Here is a 19,339-nt window from a genome sequence, read left to right as displayed (position 1 = left end):
CTCCATCTGGGTTCAGAGTCAATTGTTTGCGATGCTTTTGAGGGCTAGATGAGCAAACTGTCAGATCTTAAATACATGGATATAAACTGGCCATCAGGAAGTTTAGACTTGAAATTAGATGAAGGTTTCTAACCATCAGAGGAGTGAAGTTCTGGAACAGCCTTCCAAGGGAAGCAGTGGGGGCAAAAGACATATCTGGCTTCAAGACTAAGCTTGATAAATTTATGGAAGAGATGATATGATGGGATAGCCTAATTCTGGCAATTAATTGATCTTCAACTATTAGCGGTAGATGTGCCCAATGGCCTGTGATGGGATGTTAGACGGGGTGGGATCTGAGTTACTACAGAGAATTCTTTCCCGGGTGTCTGGCTGGTGAGTCTTGCCCACATGCTCAGGGTTTAGCTGATCGCCATATTTGGGGTTGGGAAGGAATTTTCCTCCAGGGCAGATTGGCAGAGGCCCTGGGGGTTTTTCGCTTTCCTCTGAAGCATGAGGCACGGGTCACTTGCTGAAGGATTCTCTGCACCTCAAAGTCTTTCAACCATGATTTGAGGACTTCATTAGCTCAGACATAGGTTAGAGGTTTGTTACAGGAGTGGATGGGTGAGATTCTGTGGCCTGCGTTGTACAGAAGGTCAAACTAGACTATCATAATGGTCCCTTCCGACCTTAAAGTCTATGATATGATTCTAGGAAACAATCAACCAAATAGGCAACACTCCTTTCAGGGGGAGTCTGCTCCAAAACCTCCCTCCCCTGATGGGTAGAAATCTTCTTCTCATTTCCAGCCTCAGTTGATTTCTGGACATTTTATCCCTACTTGTCCTTCTGCCAACATTGTCCTTTAGCTTCAATAGCTCTTCTCCCTCCCACGATTTACCCCCTTTGTGCATTTATAGAGCACGATTAGATCCCCTCTCACCCTTTAATGGCCAGGCTAAACAAACCCTACTCTTTCAGTCTCCTCTCGTAAGGTTGCCTCTCTACTCCCCTCATTGGCCTAGGAGCTCTTTTCTGCGCCTGGGGCTGTTTGAATATCTGATAGATGGGGCTTTTCAGGCTAGAAGAGGAAGGCACAGCAAGATCCAATGGCTGGAAGTTGAAGTTAGACAAATGTAATCTTGAAATAAAGCAATTTCCTAGCAGGGAGGGTGAGTAAACACTGGAACAGCTCGCCAGGGGAGGGTGGGTTGGCCACCACCTGGAGTCTTTAAAGCAAAACTAGATCTCTTTCTAAAACACATGCTTTAATCCAGTTTCTGGGGAAAATTCTACAGCCTGTCTGTGGGGGATGGGGAAGAAACAAACTGGATGATCACAATGGTCCCTTCAGGCCTTAGGTCCATGACAGACCCACAGGGCTCAATCGTGTGCCAACATAAAAGGGCACATCTACAGTGTAGTCTCAACTGTACAAAGTGCTTGTGGGGTATGGGACATTCAGAAAGGCCACAGGCTCTGAAGCCAAGGAAGGGTCAGCAGCAGTCAGGAAAACCCCGCAGACTGATACAGAATGGTGTCTGCATGGAACATGTTATTCTGATTCCCTGAAGGCCCATAGCCAAGGATTAGATGTTTATGGCCATGTGGCTTAGAGGATAGAGCACTGGGACTCAGCAGACTGGGGTTCTATTCCCAGCTCTGCCGCTGGCCTGCTGGATGACCTTCAGTGACTCATTTCCCTCTGTGTATCCTAAGGTACATCTACACTTTGATTAAAAAAACAACATGGCACTGTGTCTTAGGTCAGCTGACTCAGATTCGGGGTGCTTATGCTGCAGGGCAATAAAGTTGCAGTGTAGACTCTTGGGCTGGAGCCCAGGGAACTGAGATCCCAGCGAGCAGGGAGAATCTCAGAGTCCAGCCCCAGCCTGAACATCTGCATTGCAATTTTATAGCTCTACAGCCCCACCCCATGTCAGGTGACCTGGCCAGCTGCAGCTGGGCCACAGATCTTTTATAAAAGCATAGATGTACACTTGGATACTGATATGGCCCCAATCACAGTGGTATCCAAGGACCTTAAAACCTTTAAATGTATTTATCCTCATAACATCCCAATGTGGTAGGGCAGTGCTATTAACCCTATGTACTGATGAAGAAACTGAGGCACAGAAAGGCTAAGTGGCTTTCCCAAGGTCACATTGGAAGTCTATGTCAGAGCAGGGAGTTAAACCCAGGTCTCCTGAGTCATAAGCTAGTGCCCAAATGGAGTTCTCAGATCATAGAATCACACTCCACCCAGGATAGGTTAATGCTAGTTCGAAGTTTACACCCTAACCCTTCTTTGGTTGGGCAAAGGAATTTGAGGTAGGAGGTGGGTTGCGGTCAATTGGATACCATTATAAGAGCTAGGTATTATTTTAAATTCATACATATTCTATTGGATTAAGCCCCAGACCTTCCATGACTTCTCCCTTCCCCATTGATTCTCCCTCACTCAACCAACCCACTGCAAATAAAATGCCCAATGGTTCTCAATCCATAGCTGGCTCTCAGCCCCAAGCAAAAGAACAGACAGGCTGTGCAGCATGCCCTGAAGGGCTACAAATTCAACCTCTCTCACACCAAAACCTTAGGGTATCATTCTATGAAGCCTTGCACCCATCACCGGCCCCATAGGACAGAGTGTAAGACTAAGGTGTTAGAGTTCTAACTAATCACACCAAGCCAATGGGACTTAGGGACACGAATAGTTTTCCAAAAATATTTAGGGGACAACATCCCTCTCCTTGAGAGGCATGAAATTCACCTGTGACATCCTAGGGCAGTTTGGAAATGGGCCTATTTTCCAACAATCCTGCAAACCTTTAATCAAAGTCCCATGCTGTGCATTTTGTGTCACTGATAAAATGAAACACACCTTTTGCAGACAACATATTGTTAGACTGTGAAAGTCACTGCCACAGGAAGTCATTGAGGTGAAGAATTCAGCAAGATTAAAAAAGGAATAAACTACTTATATGAGTATCAAGAATATCCAGTTATCATAATTCAAAACAACATTATGGAAGGAATATTAAACCTCGCTATTCAGGTCTTAAAGCCAGTCTAACTCCTACAGAGCAGCAAGGGCAGATTACACTACATCTGCCTACTGTGGGGTTTTTACACTTTCCTCTGAAGCATCTGGAGCAGTGTCACAGATAGGATACTGAACTAGATGGACCATGAGTCTCATCCAGGCCAGCAATCTTACGTTCCTGCCACAGTGATCAGTTACAATAGCTTAGAGAGCTAAATAAATATTAACTAGATAAGACTACATATATTAAAATATCAGATCTTAAAAATACCTGATATTCACTTGCTCTCTTTCCTGCCACTGTCTCTCACTCTCTCCTGAGCTGTGAATGGGTCCGGCCTCTCTCTCAACAGGAGCTGTCTTTTTACTTATTTCAGCTGAAGCTCCAGTCTAATGATGCAGAGTAGGACTTGGGGGAATACATCCCCCATATTAATGCACAGGAAAGAAAGGACTTTTCATGGTCTGTTATTGCTGTTAAGTTGAGTGGTTTATAACAGCTGTCAGCACTGATGTAAGGATGCAGAGTATGTTTGTCCTTGCAATGCTAGTTTTCTAGTTTACAGCAACTCTAGCTATGGTGGTGTCTAGCTGTCCTTTTACTGATGATTTCTGCAAAAAATCTATACTTGGTGGGATACAAAACACATAGTATGGGACTCTGTGACCAGCCAGAGGTTTGTGCAGCACCAGTGGGAAACACACCAACTTTGAAACCAACAAAGTAACAGCCAAAGCTTTAAGCGCATGGAACACACCAAGGGTCCTGCTGAATGGAAGACAGGAATGCACACAGCCAGCTGCTTTGCTCTTTTTATTGCAACAGGTCAACTCCCTAGAAACCAGATCAACATTTGTGCCAAGACTCAGTGTGGTGGATTTATCTAAAATAGCTATTCACCAAGAGAGGGTTCATTCAGTTTTTCCCACTTAAAAAAATAATCTGGTCTCTAAATGGGTCCAATTCCACTCAAATCCCCCAATGTTTTAAGTGTGGATGGTTTTAGGGGTGACTAAGTTCCAGCCATCAGTCCAACTCCTCGATCAATGGCTTTTTTGCAGGGGGCAGTTTCCCACCCCACATCTTCTGCAGTTCTTTGGTAACTATATCCACTTCTTTGACTGCCTCCAAATGGGTTTTATATTCCCTTTGCACCTCTAGGGCCAGGACAGTCAAAGATTCCTGGTTCTCATTGACCCAGGAGAGCAGAAATTCACACTTCTTCTTGGCGCCATACACCCTGAGCCGCTCCTCTGTTGGCACCAGTTTCTTGGCCTTGCCCAGCAGCCTGGCAAGATGGGAGAGGGCTGCCAGGCTGTAGCCTTTCTGCATGGCTTGATTCTCCCCCATCAGGATCTGGGCCACTGCCATCATAGCACCTGCATTCCCCAGGGGGCACTCAGGGTACCGGCTGGCTGTCACTGCCTGGAGGGAAGCCTGCAGCGCCTCTGCTGTGGAGTGGAAGACCTGCTTGGCACCCAATGCCCCGGCGACATCCAGGACCATGTCAGAGAACTCAGGCAGCAGCTCATCTTCACTCAAGTCCCCATTGTAGAGGGTGAGGGCGAAGACGTAGGCATAAAGGACATTAGGCAGCTGGAAACACACCAGGCGTGAGGCTGGGCTGCAGGTCAGGGAGCTCAGTGGTGGAACGGATGCAGGTACAGCAGGAACTGGGCTTGGCATTTCTTCAGGCTGCGGGGTGGGTGCCATACTTGAGCTCTCCTGTGGCTGCTGGGTGCCCATGGGGGGGGAAGCACCTTGGGGTACCAGTGGCTGGTGGATGGGTGCCGAGCCTGGGGTCTTCTTCTCTGGCTTCTGGGCAGCAGGGGGTTGGGCACCCTCAGCATCCCCCAGCTCCTGGACCAGCCCCCGGCCCCATCCCCACCACCAGGGCCTCCACGGGGGCAGAAAGGCTCCAATCTCCCCGCTGCTCAGCAGGCGCTGAAAGGCGGCCTTTTCGGCCGCACTGAGCCGCTCCCACAGACCGTCGTCCTGGTCCTCAGGGTCGTGGCCTAACTGGGACTCCGCATCCCCGAGCTCGCGTAGCTCCCGCAGCCGGAGCAGGGCTTCTTTCAGGCGGGTTCGGGAGGCCGGGTCCCCCCGCTGGCCCTGGAGCCGGAGCAGCAGCTGCCGGCGGTGGAAAGCCTCGGCGCAGGCCCCGTGGCCCCGGTAACAGGGCACCGAACAGAAACGCGTGTTACAGCGGGGGCACGTGTAGGGGGCCCGCTCCCGCAGGCACAGGCCGCAGGGCTCGGCCGCCTCCATCTTGGCAGCGCTCGGACATTTCCGCCACGGCTCGGGCATTTCCGCCTTCACTTCAGAGGCGCTCGAGGGGGCTCGCAACCGCCGCTGTGTGGTTCGGCTATTTCTGTCTTCGGCTCGGAAGCGCTCGTACAACTTCGAAGAATTCCGCCCTACATTCGGAAACGCTCGGGCGTTTCGCCTCTCAGCTTCGGAACACCCCCCCCGTTCGGCTATTTCCGGCGACCCCGGCGTAGGGTCACGCTGTTTCAGGGTATGACAGTCGGTGGCATTGTGGCCGCTCCTGCCCTTACAAGGCTGGCACCTATAGCTGAATAATCACAGCGTTGATCACCCGCGTCACTACTACAGCTGCCAGGGGAAAAAAAAAAGCCTGCTCCACACCCAGAGGCAGCCACAGCAAAACTGCATCGGGTTCTTGCGGAATAGAGTCCCATGAAAGTCTGTACATTTCCTTCTTCCCAGAATTAGATCCAGCAATACACCCTCAAAGGTGCAGTAATAACAAAAGCAGCAGCATGGCCGTGGTGCATCATTACTGAAAAGGCAGGTGGAGTAACACTCAGCCCTTCTGTCCCAGCACTTCTCAAATACTGACACATTAAGCCGTAACTGCCTTGGAAGTATCATCTCTATGTTACAGATAGAGAAACTGGTGCACAGAAGCACACAGACTTGAGCTATCTGAAGTGATCAGCACTAGAGCCCTGCTCACGTCTTCCACGCTTTAGTCTAAATAAAGTGGAGAACAGGACTGAGCTAGTGCACACGATCAATCTTTTTGTTCTTTGTTTCTACTAATCTATTTAAGCAGAGGATAAATAGTTGCCTGCTCATCCTAGCTACAGCTTCCAGAAGGGTTTCTCCCCCCCCCCCCCACTAGATTTTGGGCACCAAAATAAGAAGCCCCAGGGAGACTTATACTGGGAGTGTTCAGAATTCAGCCCATAGAAACAAAACCAGCACTCATTCCCCTGCTTGCTTGGAGTGCCAGTAATGAAGGTTGCCTACAGGACATGGAATGCACAGAGGCTTCAGTGAACATGCAGCGGTATGTAAACTCAGAGTGAAGACCACAGGTAGGACAACCTATGGGTCATCCCCAGTTGTCCTAGCTCCTTCTCAGTCTCTCACAGCTGGTTCCCTCCCTTGAAGTGCCCCATAGGAATCTGAAGCACAGGCAGGCAGGAGTGGTTGGGACTCAAGGGCATCTTGAACAAAGCCAGCTCACATGCAAGCGGAGGGAGAAGAGAATGCCTGCACCACCACCACCACCCCCCCCCCCCCAGACCCTGAGAATGAAAGCAGCCACAAGACGCATGCTTGGGTGACATCTGCTTTATTGGGTGAGGTGTGTCATTTAGGAGTTAGCATTGGGGCCCTTCTTCTTGCCGAAGCCTGGCACAATATTGACAAAACGCCGGTTGTACTGCATGCGTCTCTTGGCACGGCCAGTCTTCTTCTTCTTCTTCTCTTGCTTGGCAACCTTTGAGGGAGAGAGTACATTTAGCATAGCAACATGCCAAGAGGGGGCACTCCCATTCTAGACCCAGGACTCCTGGCTCCTAGTCCCACAGCATGAACCACTAGGCTGTGGTGGTCTCAAAGTGTTTACTGATAAAGTGCAACAAACCCTCAAAGTCTGCAGCAGGTGAAACAGCTCCTCCTCCCCCCCCCCCCCCCGGTGAGGGTACATCAATGCACCAAAAGAATCACTTACCTTGGGAGTCTGGCCTCTCACCTTCCCAGCACGAGCCAGGGAGCCATGGACCTTACCTGGGGAGAGAAATCAGGAGAGCTGCACTCAGCACCACAGGACACAGGGTAATAGGTACAGTGTGGCTGGGACAGTTGCCCTGATGGCCAGATTCATCTCAACTTTGTTATTCCAGGGCCTGCACTTTATTCACCAGTCCTTTAAGTTAACCCATGTGTCACCAGTGCCCTGGTAACTGGTTCCTGAACCTCCTTTGTAAAAGACACATGGGTGACTGGGGGCCTCTAAGGGTATGTCTACAATAAAAGACTAGGATCATGGCTGGCCCAGATCAGCTGACTTATTCTCACAGGGCTTCAGAACTGCAGCATAGACTTTCAGGCTCAGGCTGGAGCTTAGGCTCTGAGATCATGTGAACAGGGAGTCTCAGAGCCCAGGCTCCAGCCAGAACATCTACACTGCTATTTTTAGCCCCACAGCCTGAGTCAGCTGATCAATGCTCAGACTGTGCTGTGGGTTTTTTTTTTTTTAAAATCACAGTATAAATGTACCCTCAAAGGACTGACAAGGTTCCCACAACCAACCCAACGGGCCTCAGTCCTGGACTGGAGGGGAGTTCAGTATATTCTATTCACTCTGGGGGCCACAGACTGAATACGAGGGGCCTCTCAGTGCTGTCTGATGTGAATCCCTGTACACTGGGCAGAGACCCAGCAAGCTTGTTTTACACAGGCATCCTCCAGGTCCTCTGGCATCTCATGCACCATTCAGAGCCCCAATGGCTACAGTGGTCTTAGTTTAGCAAGACCCTGCTGTAGCTGGTGGAGTTAACAGCTTGGCCATCCACTTTTGAAACCCAGCTAAAGAGCACAGTGGGCTGGATCTCTTTTGCATACCTCTTCCACCTGTCCAGGAGCTTTATCTGGGAATTGAGTCTAGTCCACCTCTCCCAGAACCTTTTAATACTTACCACCCAGCATGCGAGCAGCCACCTCCAGGGTGGTAAACTCGCTGATGCCACATTGCCCAATGAGAGATTCATCCTCCAAGGGAGTTCCACCCAAGAGAACCACCTGATCCTCAGGTGCGATGCCCTCCAGGGACTCAATGTGAGCCTGATAGGAGACACAAGGTACAGAGGGGTACAGTCAGCTAGTAAGGCCAGGAGAACAAAGCTAATCAAGCACCTTCCTCAAGTCAGCAGGCATCACTGTAATCCTCCCCATAACATGAGGTAGAGGTGTGCTGTCCAGGGGGCCACAGTATCCCAGATCAAAGAGTTTCTTTCTGGGCAGCACAATGCTAAAAGGGTTGAGTGGTTGGAAGGAGTTCAGATCCCACTGACAGATCAGGAGTGAGAAGAACTGATTCAGCAGGAGAGTTAGATCTGTAGAGACTGGCTTTGCAGGGAAAGAGCTGATGCATTCCAACAGTCTCTGGGGATATGAATGGGGTAAATGCCATGGAGGGAAAGGAATCCATGCACTAGGACACAGACAGGAGCTACAGTAAAGCCTGACCAAATTGATTAGAGTGGCAGTGGGGAGGGGTACCACTGAGTTATAGGGTGAAACTAACAGCCCTTCATTCAAACTGCAAGGCCAAATGCAATTACCCAAATTACAACTTGGTGTCACAAAGTGCCAGAGGTATTTTAATGATAAGCAATCAGGAACATTTAATATTTCTTATGAAGGAGCAGACACCAGGGAGTACTGGTTGAGTCCAGCATTGACTCAGAGGTGAGAGCAAGCCCTCCTGGGCTCAATCCCACCCCACCCCCTGCAGCACAGCCCTTTTCAATGCCATGCTGGGACACTGGAATCAGCAGAATGCCCCTTACTGACTCAACTCCAGAGCACTGTGGCTTTCTGTGAAAGTCTTCCTTCCAAGTTCTGGACTTGGAGCACATGCACAGCATATAATGTCAAGATCAAAGCCTGATGTGTTCCAGCTTTGGGCAGCCATGTCCCTAGGATTCTCTCATAAGGCTACCTTCAACACAGATCAAGCAGAGGAAAGACATGCAGTGCCCAATACTTTCTTTGCCAATATTTATGATCAGAAATCAGCAGCAATTCTGCTCCTTCCCCTCCCCTCAGGCAGGAGCAATCAGCTGAAGGATGCACTGAAAAGCCCAACAGAGGTGTTTAGGGTGGCATGGGGTGGGGCACAAAGAAAGTATGTGGCTAGCAAATCCTTACCTTAATGTGAGCTACTGTTTCCTGTCCAGACACCTCAAGGGTGTGCAGGTTCTGAGCACGGATGAACAGCTGCATGGTTCCAGCTATGCTGAGTGGACAGAACAAGAAGAGTTACGGCAAGTTACCCGAGATCAGGCCATTCCCACAGCAGGCTAAAAACATTAGGTGTCGCATTCTGTGGCTACATTGCATTAGACAGGCCGAGAGAGACAAGCAGCTTACTTGTCAGATTTCACCGCAGCTACCCAGTAACCTACTGGGAGCTCTACAGATAAAACCCAAACAGAAAACAAGCAGACACCATAAGCCAGTGAAACACCTAGGAATAGAACCCAGGAGTCTTGACTACCAGCACCCTTGTTGTAAAAACTAGACCCCACTCCCTCCACCCACCCTTCCAGAGCCAGTGAAACCCAGAAAGAGAACCCATAAGTCCTGTCACTTGCTTAAACACAAGAGCAAGTGAAGGAACTCAGAAGACCTGACTTCCAGCCTCCTTCTCTAGCTGTGAATCCCATATCAAAACATGAGTTAAGTGACTGAGCCTGCAGCAGTAAATCATTACTTACACAATGCAATCAGGATACACAAACCCTGGCAAAGGCAGGAATCTCCAAAGGCCCTGGAATTCTGCTCTGACTACCCCAGATCAAGCACAGTCTAGCCAAAGTCAGTCTCTGCACCCTCCCAACAAAGTCAGTCTCTGCACCTTCCCTAGCAGATCTGCTAGGGCATAAACAAGGAAACTTTACTGATGCTCCTCCCCAGATGGACTTTGCTGCCACCCCAGCAACAGACGGTACTGGTAAAAAGTCAATGCCACCTGCTGAGCCTGGATTAGTTTGAAAGGTTGTCTAACATGTGGAAGTTTGGATAAGCTTAATAGCAGCATCCTTAGCATGCCCCTGAAAGAGAACCCAGGAGTTCTGACGCCCAGCCCTCCCCTGCTCTAACACCCACTGACTCCACTTTCTTCCCAGATCTGGGGATAGAAGCCAGGAGTGGTTCACTAGGGAATGAGGATTAAAAGTGCCCAGCTGAGCTAGCCAACTTTACCAAGAGATGCAGAATGGGGAGCCACTCCCCAATCACCAGCAACTTGGGGGGGCGACACAAGGCACCCGGCACCATCCAGAGATCTCCTCACCAGTCACAATCCAGGACATGAGTCAGCCTCAACCCCTCTCACCGTTTGCCTGTCAGACCCATCGGCCCTTCCCTCGTTGGGCCTCCTTGTTCCAGACCAGGCCAGCGAGGCGCCTGGCCCACCGGAAGAAGAGGCGGGGGAGCCTCCTCCCTTCACTCACCCAAGGGGTGTCCTACCCGCACCACAGCGGCCAGCCGCCCCCTGCCGCCCCCGAACCACGAGTCGCCGGGGGACGGGAGAGGCGAGGGCTGCTTCGTGTCCCGTCCCGCCCCGCCCCGCTCTGAATCCCTGCCCTCCCCAGCCGTCCCTCTCACCAAACCAACGCTCCCGCCGGCGTCCCCCACCACCTGATCCAGGCCCGCGGAGCGCCCCGAGACCGCGCTCTCAGGCGGGCAGGACACCGAGGCCTCACTCACCACGAGACGCCGCCACCGTACAAAATGGAGCCAGAAAGAAAAAGGAATTGACTAGGAGCGCGCACGCTGATATACGTACAGGGAGACGAGCGCGGTGCGTAAAGCGTCACGTCATACGCAATCGGCTGTCGCCCGCGGAGGCGTCCTATTTTTACGTCACAACCCCCCCGCGGTCCTAGCCGGACGCAGCAGCAAAATGGCGGCGACCGTAGCCCTAGCGGGGCTGAGGAGGCGGCCGGGCAGCGTGTGGGGCGCTGGGGCCCGGCGGCTGCTGCAGGTGACTCCCCAGCAGGTACCGCGGACGGGGGCTCAGGTGGCCGGATCGTCCTTACCGCCTGCAGCCCGGACTCCCCCCCCCCACAGCGCTACGCGGCTAGAGGGTGGCTCTCCTGCCCCGCACTGAAACGGCGCCCGCCGTGGGGCGGGACAGGCAGCGCGTGGCTGCTGCAGGCGGGATAGCACCTGACGGTTGTTTACCCTCCCCCCCCTTACATTTCAGAATCCGTCCCGGGACAAAACTGAGACCCACCACCCCCATTATCCCGGGATTGTGGAATCCACTGAAGAATATAAATTTGTGGAGAGACTCATTCCACCCACCAGAATTCCTGCTCCCCCCAAACACGCCCAGTACCCCACCCCGTCTGGCTGGAGAGCGCCATCAGGTAACCGTATGGGGCACCCGTCAATTTCACTGCATGCACCCAAACCACTGAAATATTGCTATTGATAATTGACATTTACAGATAGTCCACCTAAAAATACTGCTTAAGAACTTAATTTGGTTTAAGGATATTTACTTTGTATATTTTGATATGTGATGAGTTTGTATTTTAATGGATATAAAGCTTTAACTTTGAATTTCAATATGTCTTTAATTTCCCACAACTGTGAACATTTAAATCAATAAAATGCTTCAAATCCATGATTTTGCACAACTGAAAATTTAAATTGAAAAAGCTGCGTAAAACATTGATATTATCCATCAAAAACAAACAAATAATCAAATTCTGCCAAGCTTACTTGTAGCAACTGTTCTTGAATGCCAAGTATCGGAGGGGTAGCCGTGTTAGTCTGTATCCACAAAAACAGCGAGGAGTGCGGTGGCACCTTAAAGATTAACAGATTTATTTGGGCATAAGCTTTCGTGGGTAAAAAACCCACTTCTTCAGATGCATGGAGTGAAAATTACAGATACAGGCATAAATATATATTGGTACGTGAAGACAGTTACCTTACATGTGGAGAACTTCCTTTCTCTTCATGTGCCAATATATATTTGCCTGTATCTGTAATTTTCACTCCATGCATCTGAAGAAGTGGGTTTTTTACCCACGAAAGCTTATGCCCAAATAAATCTGTTAATCTTTAAGGTGCCACCGCACTCCTCGCTGTTTTTGTTGTTGAGTGCTGATTTAGTATGCTGTGCCTGTATCCCAGTTCTGCATTGACTAGCTCCTCCCACCAATAAAATGAGTCCAAAATGGTGCTGTTGTGAGGAAGACCAGCTTTGGCCTGAGCTAGAGCAGTGGTCTCCAACCTTTTTATGCGCAAGGTCACTTTTTTGAATTTCAGGGCAACCCAGCATCAACACCCCCCCACACACACACTTTCCCAAAGACCTGCCCCACTCACTCCATCCCCCCATCTCCACTACTCGCTCTTCTCCAACCTCACTCACTTTCACTGGGCTGGGGTAGAGGGTTGAAGTTCAGGAGCGGGTGCGGACTCTGGGCTGGGGGGTTCACTGTGGGAAGGAGCACTGGGCTGAGCCTGGAGCAGGGAGTTGGGGTGTAGTAGGGGGTAAGAGATGCAAGCTCTGAGGGAGTTTCAGTACGGGGGGGTCAGGGCTGAGGCAGAGTGTCAGGGTGCAGGAGGGGGCTTGGGGTGCTGGCTCTGGGGTGCAGCCTCCTGCTGGGTGACACTTACCGTGGGTTGCTCCTGGTCAGCAACGCAGCGAGGCTAAGGCAGGCTGTCTGCCCCACTCCACTCCTGGAAGGGACCAATGTGCCCATGCAGGGGGCACATGGCTCTGCAAGCGCTGCCCCTGCATCTGCCATTGACCACAGCTCCCTGTTCCTGGCCAATGGGAGCTACGGGGGCAGTGCTTGCAGGTAGCAATAGTATGCAGAGGGAGACCCCTGCTCTCCCCCGCCCCTGGGGCCCGCACTGGCTGCTTTCTGGAGCCGTGTTGGGGCTGGGGCAGACAGAGAGCAAGTCTTAGCAGCAGCCCCGCTACACTGCCAGAGACTGCGATCGACTGGGAGATCCTCTGGGATCATGGTGACCACTGTTCTAGAGTATCTTAGAACATCCAGTGCCCCTAAGTGAAAGGGAACTAGTGTCATGCCTGTGTTTTTTCCACCAGATTATGGGTTATGCTGCAGTAAATGCACTGAATGTTGGCAAGTCCCGTATGCTTCTTAAAACATTTTTCCATGTGATATTAAAGTGGAGGGTTTTGGTGTCAGTGCTATATTCCTATGACTCAGATTATTATTTTTAGTCTGAGGAAGTTTTCATACAGTTAGAGGTGGGTGCCATTTGTCTCTTTGAAAATTTCCCCCCATAGTGCTGCATAACCCTAAAGGCTATATGAGCCTAGAGCAAAAAGATACATTTTCTCAGATCAGAAGGCATCCAACCTGCAGTATTTTTTTTTTTAAACTTCTAACAACACAAACTGGCCCTTAACTCTGTTCTCGCTTCCTGTAACTTAATTTGAGCTACCGTCACTGTTGCTTGCATGTTTTATTTCAAGGATTTGTGGCTTTAAGAGTAAGGTACAGAAAAAGTGATCAAGGCTTGTAGTAGTCCTTCCAGCAGGTTATGCTGCCTCTTTAACTGGAATAGGCTTACCCCTCTGTTTCTAAAGCTTGAGAAATACAAGCCTTGTTAAGCAGTTGGTATCAGAAAAGTGACTAAAATTTATTCCAGTCAGATTTTTTTAGCAAAGCTACTGGCATATGAGCAGGCATCTGTTTTGCCATAATGCATGTCAGCTAAATTCTGATTGCATTTTTACCAGTGACTGGTTTAGCCAGGAACAACCCAGTTGGATTTTAGATGGTACTGGGAGTTTGTAGTACAGAGAGTAGAGTTGTAAACTGAGATGACTTGAGCTTCACCAGGGTCACTTTTCTGATCTGGGCTCACTAGTGGAGCATGCAGAGCAAACAGTGCTCTGGCCTAGAGTTGAAATCAGGTTTTTTTGGTTAGATACTCCACCTGCCCTTCCTTACTTTGTGAGACGTTCCCGCATGCACAACGTTCCAGTCTATAAGGACATCACCAGTGGCAACAGGAGGATGACTGTCATCAGGAAAATCGAAGGAGATATCTGGGTATGTGCCATTCCAACGCATTCCTAACAGCCTACCAGTGATAATACAGATTCTTAAACAATGCATATTCGGTGATTCTCCTTACCCCAAAAGGGAAAGCAAATTTAATAATAGGAGAAAGTATATTGAATGTATCCTGCAGAAGTCAGTTTCACAGCCAATCACAGGAATATAGCTAGGGCCCTACCAATTCACAGCTCATTTTGGTCAAATTCATAGTCACAGGATTTTAAAAATGGTAAATTTCATTTCAGCTATTTAAATTTGAAATTTCATGGTGTTGTAATTGTAGGAGTCTTGACTTGAAAAGGAGTGGGGAGGGGAGAATCGCAAGGTTACTGGGGAGGGGGTGTGGGTTGGTTGCTGTACTACTACTCTTACTTCTGCGCTGTTGGTGGCAGCACTGCCTTCAGAGCTGAGCAGCTGGAGAATGGCAGCTGCTGGCCAGGAGCAGAGCTCTGAAGGCAGAGCTGCTGCCAGCAGTAGCGCAAAAGTAAGGGTAGCATGGCATGGTATGAGCACAGAAGTAAGGATGGCAATACCATAACCCACTAAAACAACAACTGCCTTGTGGGTCAGGACCCCCAATTTGAGAAACACTAGTCTCCGCCCATGAAATCTGTATAGTACAGGGTAAAAGCACACAAAAGACTAGATTTCATGGTTTGACACGTTTTTCATGGCCATGAATTTGGTAGGGCCCTAAATATAGCTTTGGAAGAGAGTTACATATTCCCCAGGGTAACAGCCACTACAGTGATATTAGTTAGGAAAAAGCTAATAGGGATGCTATACTAGTCCAGGATAAGGAGCAAAGCTTTTTTTCTTGAGGAGAGATCACTTTCCTCCTTGTGTGGATGCAGAAAATGGAGAGTTATATTTGTTAGCGAATCATCTACCACCCCAGGAAACAAAATTCCAGACTAGCTGGAGCACTGACACTGCTGTTCTGGCAGCTCCTACAAGACCTAATTAACAACATAACATCTCTGAACTGTTTAGTGTTATGCCTTACACAGCTTTAAACGAAGACAGTCAAACTAGCTCTTAACTGCTGAAAGCATGGCCTAGTGTTTGATGCCTAAACTTTTGGGCTGTCATTATTTGATAGTTATATTGAGACTGTATTCTTGTTCTGTTTCTTTAACCTCAGGCCCTGGAAGAGGAAGTTAAGGAGTTCCTCACTCAGCTCGCTGGGAAACCACCACCTATTCAAGTCAACGAAATCACCTGCAGCATCCGTATCAAGGGCTATTTTGACAATGAACTGAAAGAGTGGTTGTTGAACAAGGGGTTTTAAATAAACCAACTATCCTGTTTTCTTTGTGCTGATTGATGCTATCTATCCCCTTCTGAGGAGGATGTGTTTTCTTGCTCAGAGCTATTCTCGACCCAGATGAACCAGTCTTACTTTTTATGCAAAAGCAGCAAGGATCCACAGGGGCACAACAAGGTCCCAGTAACCTCCATATTACACTCCATCCAGAAAAGGGGGAAGTGTCCACATAATGTCCTAGTAGCACAATGCTTTTTGCCAAGAGAGGGAGCTGTACTATAACATCCCCATGAAAGTGAACAAAACTCCAACCTCTGCTGCGCTGAAGAACAATGTCTGATTAATTGCACGTTTATTTATACCACATGAAATGTACAGGAAAAGTTTACAAAATGACCCTTCCCTGGGTGACTGTTGCAATAAAGTTAATGTAAAAAAAAAAAAGTTCTGCTCTATGAGCTCCAATAAGGGATCATTCCTTTGTTGCTGCTGCCAAATGAGTTCAGCTTTTGGATCCCCATTGTGTTGCAGTGAGGCCAGTTTGAGTTCACTGTATACAGGAAGGGATTCTTAGACATTTCCATCTAAAAGAGATCAGTTCAGTGCAAAGAGGCAGTGCCCACCCTGGCTGCCATTGGAGGTGAAGGCCAGACATGATCTAACCCGGTTCATAATGTGGGCTAAGGAAGGAGTTAGGGCAGCTCACTGCAATGAGAGGAGAAATGGGGCTTTTTAACAAGGCAGTTCAGTTTCCCTCTCTTACAGTCAACAGCCACTTTCCTTTCACTTCTTGTTTTCTTGGAAGCAAGTGTAAAGTGGCTGCTCCTTGATCTTTAGAACCGGTCACGCGTCTCACACGGTGTCACTTTCAGCTCTGAGAGTAATATTGGCTGTAGTTCCATGGATTTTGATACCCGTAGACGCCGTAGTTCTACATTTGAAACAAAAGAGGTATTAGTTATTATCAGAGTGAGGTGAAGCATGAGACTAACTTCTCCCCCAGCACCAAGGAAATTCCTTTGACAGTGAGGCCATCATAAAGAATTACATTTCTACAGCACCCTTAACCCAAAGGATCCAAACACTATACATAAAGGAAGCACTTCATCCATCTCTGGAGTTCAATATGACCACTCTAAACAGCTCACAGTAACACTGGATGAGGATAGGAAAGTGAAGAGTCTGCCATACTGGATCAGACCAACCATTCATCTAGTCCCATATCCTGCAGTAGCTGCCCTGCTGTCAGAAACTATCATGGGATCATCTGCCCTTAGGGGAACTTCCTTACTAACACCAATCAGTTATTGGGGCTGGAGCAGGGAAGTTTACACCTTATGAAGGCTAAGAATGTGTAATTGTGGAGCAAATCCCATAGGCAAATAAAACTGGGATGAGAACAGGAGGTCAGTGAGTCAATGGTAGAGGTCAGAATAAAACCTGAGAGCCCTGACTTCCTGTTCTAGCCACAAAAAGCTCATTCCCCTTCCAGAACTGGGACTAGAACACAGAGGGGCTGAGAGTTAGCCCTCCTGCTAACCACCAGAAAACTTTCCAAGCTAGGAATAGAACCCAGGAATCCTGAACCCCAGCCCTTTGATCCGATCACCAGACCACACACTCTTCTTTATTAAAGACCCCAGAACTTTGTTAACAGACAGTTCAGGTTGCCCAGCCCTGCCTTGTGCTCTTCCAGAATGTGCAGAGACACTAACCAAAAACCTTTTAAAACCAGAAACTACAGACCTAAGGCACATACTACCTCTTCAATGCAAACGTAACTCTGCCCGCTACCCCTCAGCTGGCAATAGCTCCTGGGAATGGATCAGTAAGGGTGGCGGTGAAGAATAAAATGACATGGAAAATCCACCATTTCTCTTTATCTTCAGGTCTTCAAATCCAGACTGGATTCTTTAGTCAACCACAAGTTATTAGGCTCAATATAGAGGTAACTGGCTGAAATTCTCTGGCTTGTGTTATACAAGTGGTCAGACTAGAAAATCCAATTTTCATTGCTTGTCTTAAAAGCTATGAATCTACAATAAGTAGATACAAGAAAGTTCTAAGAGAAAGTGCCATTGTGTTTTCCAGAAATCCAAATTCCAGCATTTATTTGTATGCACACAACCTGCGTTCAGTGTTAGATGTAGCTCAATGAATGGTGGAGAGATTGGTTGGAGCATTGGTTGCAGACCTGTTACTCTGATATGAGGGGTGCACATGTACCTTCAGGGATTAAGTATGCCCCTTTTCAGTGCTGAGTTCTGCAGGTTGTGTCAACAGAGGTACACCAAGGTGTCTTCTTGTCAAAGGGATTTTGGTGGTAGTCTGTGGTCTTTAAGGCTTTGTGAGGGATAAATGAAGGCAATGTCTCAGAAAGAATCCTCATGGCAAGGGTGAAGGGGAGGTAAAATTTAGCAAGGCTGAAGTGGTTTGTGTGGAGTAGGTTTGTTTGAGTGTAAGTACCTCTTGTTCACCACACCTGACCTAAATGCAAGGATTGCCTTAGCAAAAAGGTGGCATTAGACTGGGTTCTACAGTGCTCATGTGCTCTGTAGCATCTGTGAAGGGACAGTGCTAGTATGGGTGTTATTGGCATGGTAGAGCATTGCTCAAAGAGGGCAGATTTAAGGTTGCTTTGTGGGGAAGGACAAGGGATGTACCTTAACTCTTCATTTCCTGGTGTTCTGTGGTTTAAACTTAGCCACTCTCCAAATTCTGGAAGGGCACAAGACACCACTAAGATAACCTTGACATTTTTAGGCGTTTAATTTCCTCTTTTTGTTTTGTTTTTTTTAAATAATCTCTCAGCACCTCTGTAACACAGCCTACTTCTCCGCTGTTCAACATCCAACACTGACCCACTAACCCTATCCCCACATCCCCATAAGACACAGCAAGTTTCAAGATAATCTGAGTCACCATGCAGCAATCATCTTAACCATTAAGCAACTCGCAACCTAAACTATAGCAGAGCTGCTGTTCTGCTATAACAGGGAATGGACATGGGAACATGTCACACACATTTATTTCAATCCTGCCAGAGGTATTAAAATACAGGGCTCAGAACACCACATTAGTGCCACACTGCTGACCTGATACCAGGTGCTGTAGTTATAAGCGGCTGCTGGATTGGTACTCATATCTCCACCCATCAGTGGTGGGATGCCTGCAGTAGTGACCGCAGGGGTGACCATCCCAGGAGAGTCCTCAGCTCTCAGCTTTTTGTCTTCTGGTTCATCAGTGCAGCTGGGAAAAAATTTAAAATGCAATCAATAACTCAGTTCATAGCACAGGACCTAGAGGGGTCTGGAATCAGAGAGAGGAAACCCAGTATGGTACACAGCACCTCCTTGTCTGGGCTCTGGGGTGAGCATTACTTCATTAAGAATGTCTATCATCAAAAATGCTGCTTAGTCTGTGTACAACAGTTGGCAAGCAGAAGTCTTAACTGAGTAGGGTGGCATTCAAGATTAGATACTGACAGCTATGGTGCACCATAAAGCAATCAGGACTGGGAGGAACCTCCTGTGTCAAATCCAATCCATGCTATCACAGGCAACCTCAAGTTACAATCCTGTTTATAAACTTATGAAGGTCTATCTTCAAACTACTTTGCCCCCACCCACTGCCTCTACTGGCAGACTGTTCCACAATATCAATCCTCTGATTGTTAGTACCCTTCTAATTTCCAGCCTAAGTTTATTCTTGGCCAGTTTATCTCCATTTGTTCTTGTGCCATCATTGTCCTTTAGCCTCGACAGCTCTTCTCCCTCCCTGAGGTTTATCTCCCAGTGTATTTATAGAGAGCCATCAGATCCCATCTCAGCCTTCATTTTGGCACGTTAGACAAGCCCAGTTCTTTCAGGCTCCGCTCATAAGACTGGTTCTCCATTCCCGTCATCCTAGGAGCCCTTCTCTGCACACATTCCACTTTGGCT

The 19,339-nt window shown here is 48.5% G+C and overlaps 4 protein-coding genes across 6 annotated transcripts in view; 1 reads left to right on the top strand and 3 right to left on the bottom strand.

Annotated features, from left to right (window-relative positions):
* Positions 1-3,825: 3,825 nt before the first annotated feature.
* ZNHIT2 (zinc finger HIT-type containing 2) lies at positions 3,826-5,351 on the bottom strand. The gene has a single exon (XM_074959761.1). It carries the CDS (start codon positions 5,334-5,336, stop codon positions 4,056-4,058), a length of 1,281 nt encoding a protein of 426 aa, XP_074815862.1. The 5' UTR covers positions 5,337-5,351; the 3' UTR covers positions 3,826-4,055.
* A 1,266-nt stretch (positions 5,352-6,617) lies between these two features.
* FAU (FAU ubiquitin like and ribosomal protein S30 fusion) lies at positions 6,618-10,849 on the bottom strand. Its single transcript, XM_074957962.1, has 5 exons — positions 10,779-10,849; positions 9,216-9,303; positions 7,982-8,126; positions 7,015-7,070; positions 6,618-6,780 (listed from the first exon to the last, which is right to left on the bottom strand). The coding sequence occupies exons 2-5, from the start codon at positions 9,288-9,290 to the stop codon at positions 6,655-6,657; spliced, it is 402 nt and encodes a 133-aa protein (XP_074814063.1). The 5' UTR covers positions 9,291-9,303; positions 10,779-10,849; the 3' UTR covers positions 6,618-6,654.
* A 66-nt stretch (positions 10,850-10,915) lies between these two features.
* On the top strand, positions 10,916-15,810 carry MRPL49 (mitochondrial ribosomal protein L49). 2 transcript variants are annotated; one of them, XM_074957961.1, is made up of 4 exons: positions 10,916-11,055; positions 11,278-11,443; positions 13,998-14,122; positions 15,276-15,810. In XM_074957961.1, exons 1-4 carry the CDS (start codon positions 10,975-10,977, stop codon positions 15,420-15,422), a joined length of 519 nt encoding a protein of 172 aa, XP_074814062.1. In that variant the 5' UTR covers positions 10,916-10,974; the 3' UTR covers positions 15,423-15,810. The 2 variants fall into 2 exon arrangements, with proteins under 2 accessions (XP_074814062.1, XP_074814061.1); XM_074957960.1 differs by having other exon boundaries at positions 10,918-11,070; positions 15,276-15,808.
* Positions 15,744-19,339, bottom strand: part of LOC141990590 (pre-mRNA-processing factor 39-like) — a 26,655-nt gene continuing 23,059 nt past the window's right edge. The window contains exons 13-14 of one of the 2 annotated variants that reach the window (XM_074957957.1): positions 18,494-18,647; positions 15,744-16,329 (exon numbers count right to left, since the gene is read on the bottom strand). In XM_074957957.1, the coding sequence (XP_074814058.1) occupies positions 16,267-16,329; positions 18,494-18,647 (217 nt within the window). In that variant the 3' untranslated portion in view covers positions 15,744-16,266. The remainder of the gene's footprint in view (positions 16,330-18,493; positions 18,648-19,339) is intronic. The other variant, XM_074957958.1, reaches the window with a different exon arrangement.

Source organism: Natator depressus, chromosome 7, assembly GCF_965152275.1.
Source record: "Natator depressus isolate rNatDep1 chromosome 7, rNatDep2.hap1, whole genome shotgun sequence".
NCBI classification, from domain to species: Eukaryota; Metazoa; Chordata; order Testudines; family Cheloniidae; genus Natator; species Natator depressus.
Note: the sequence above shows the minus strand (reverse complement) of the source record. Positions and strands in the feature narration are given on the sequence as shown.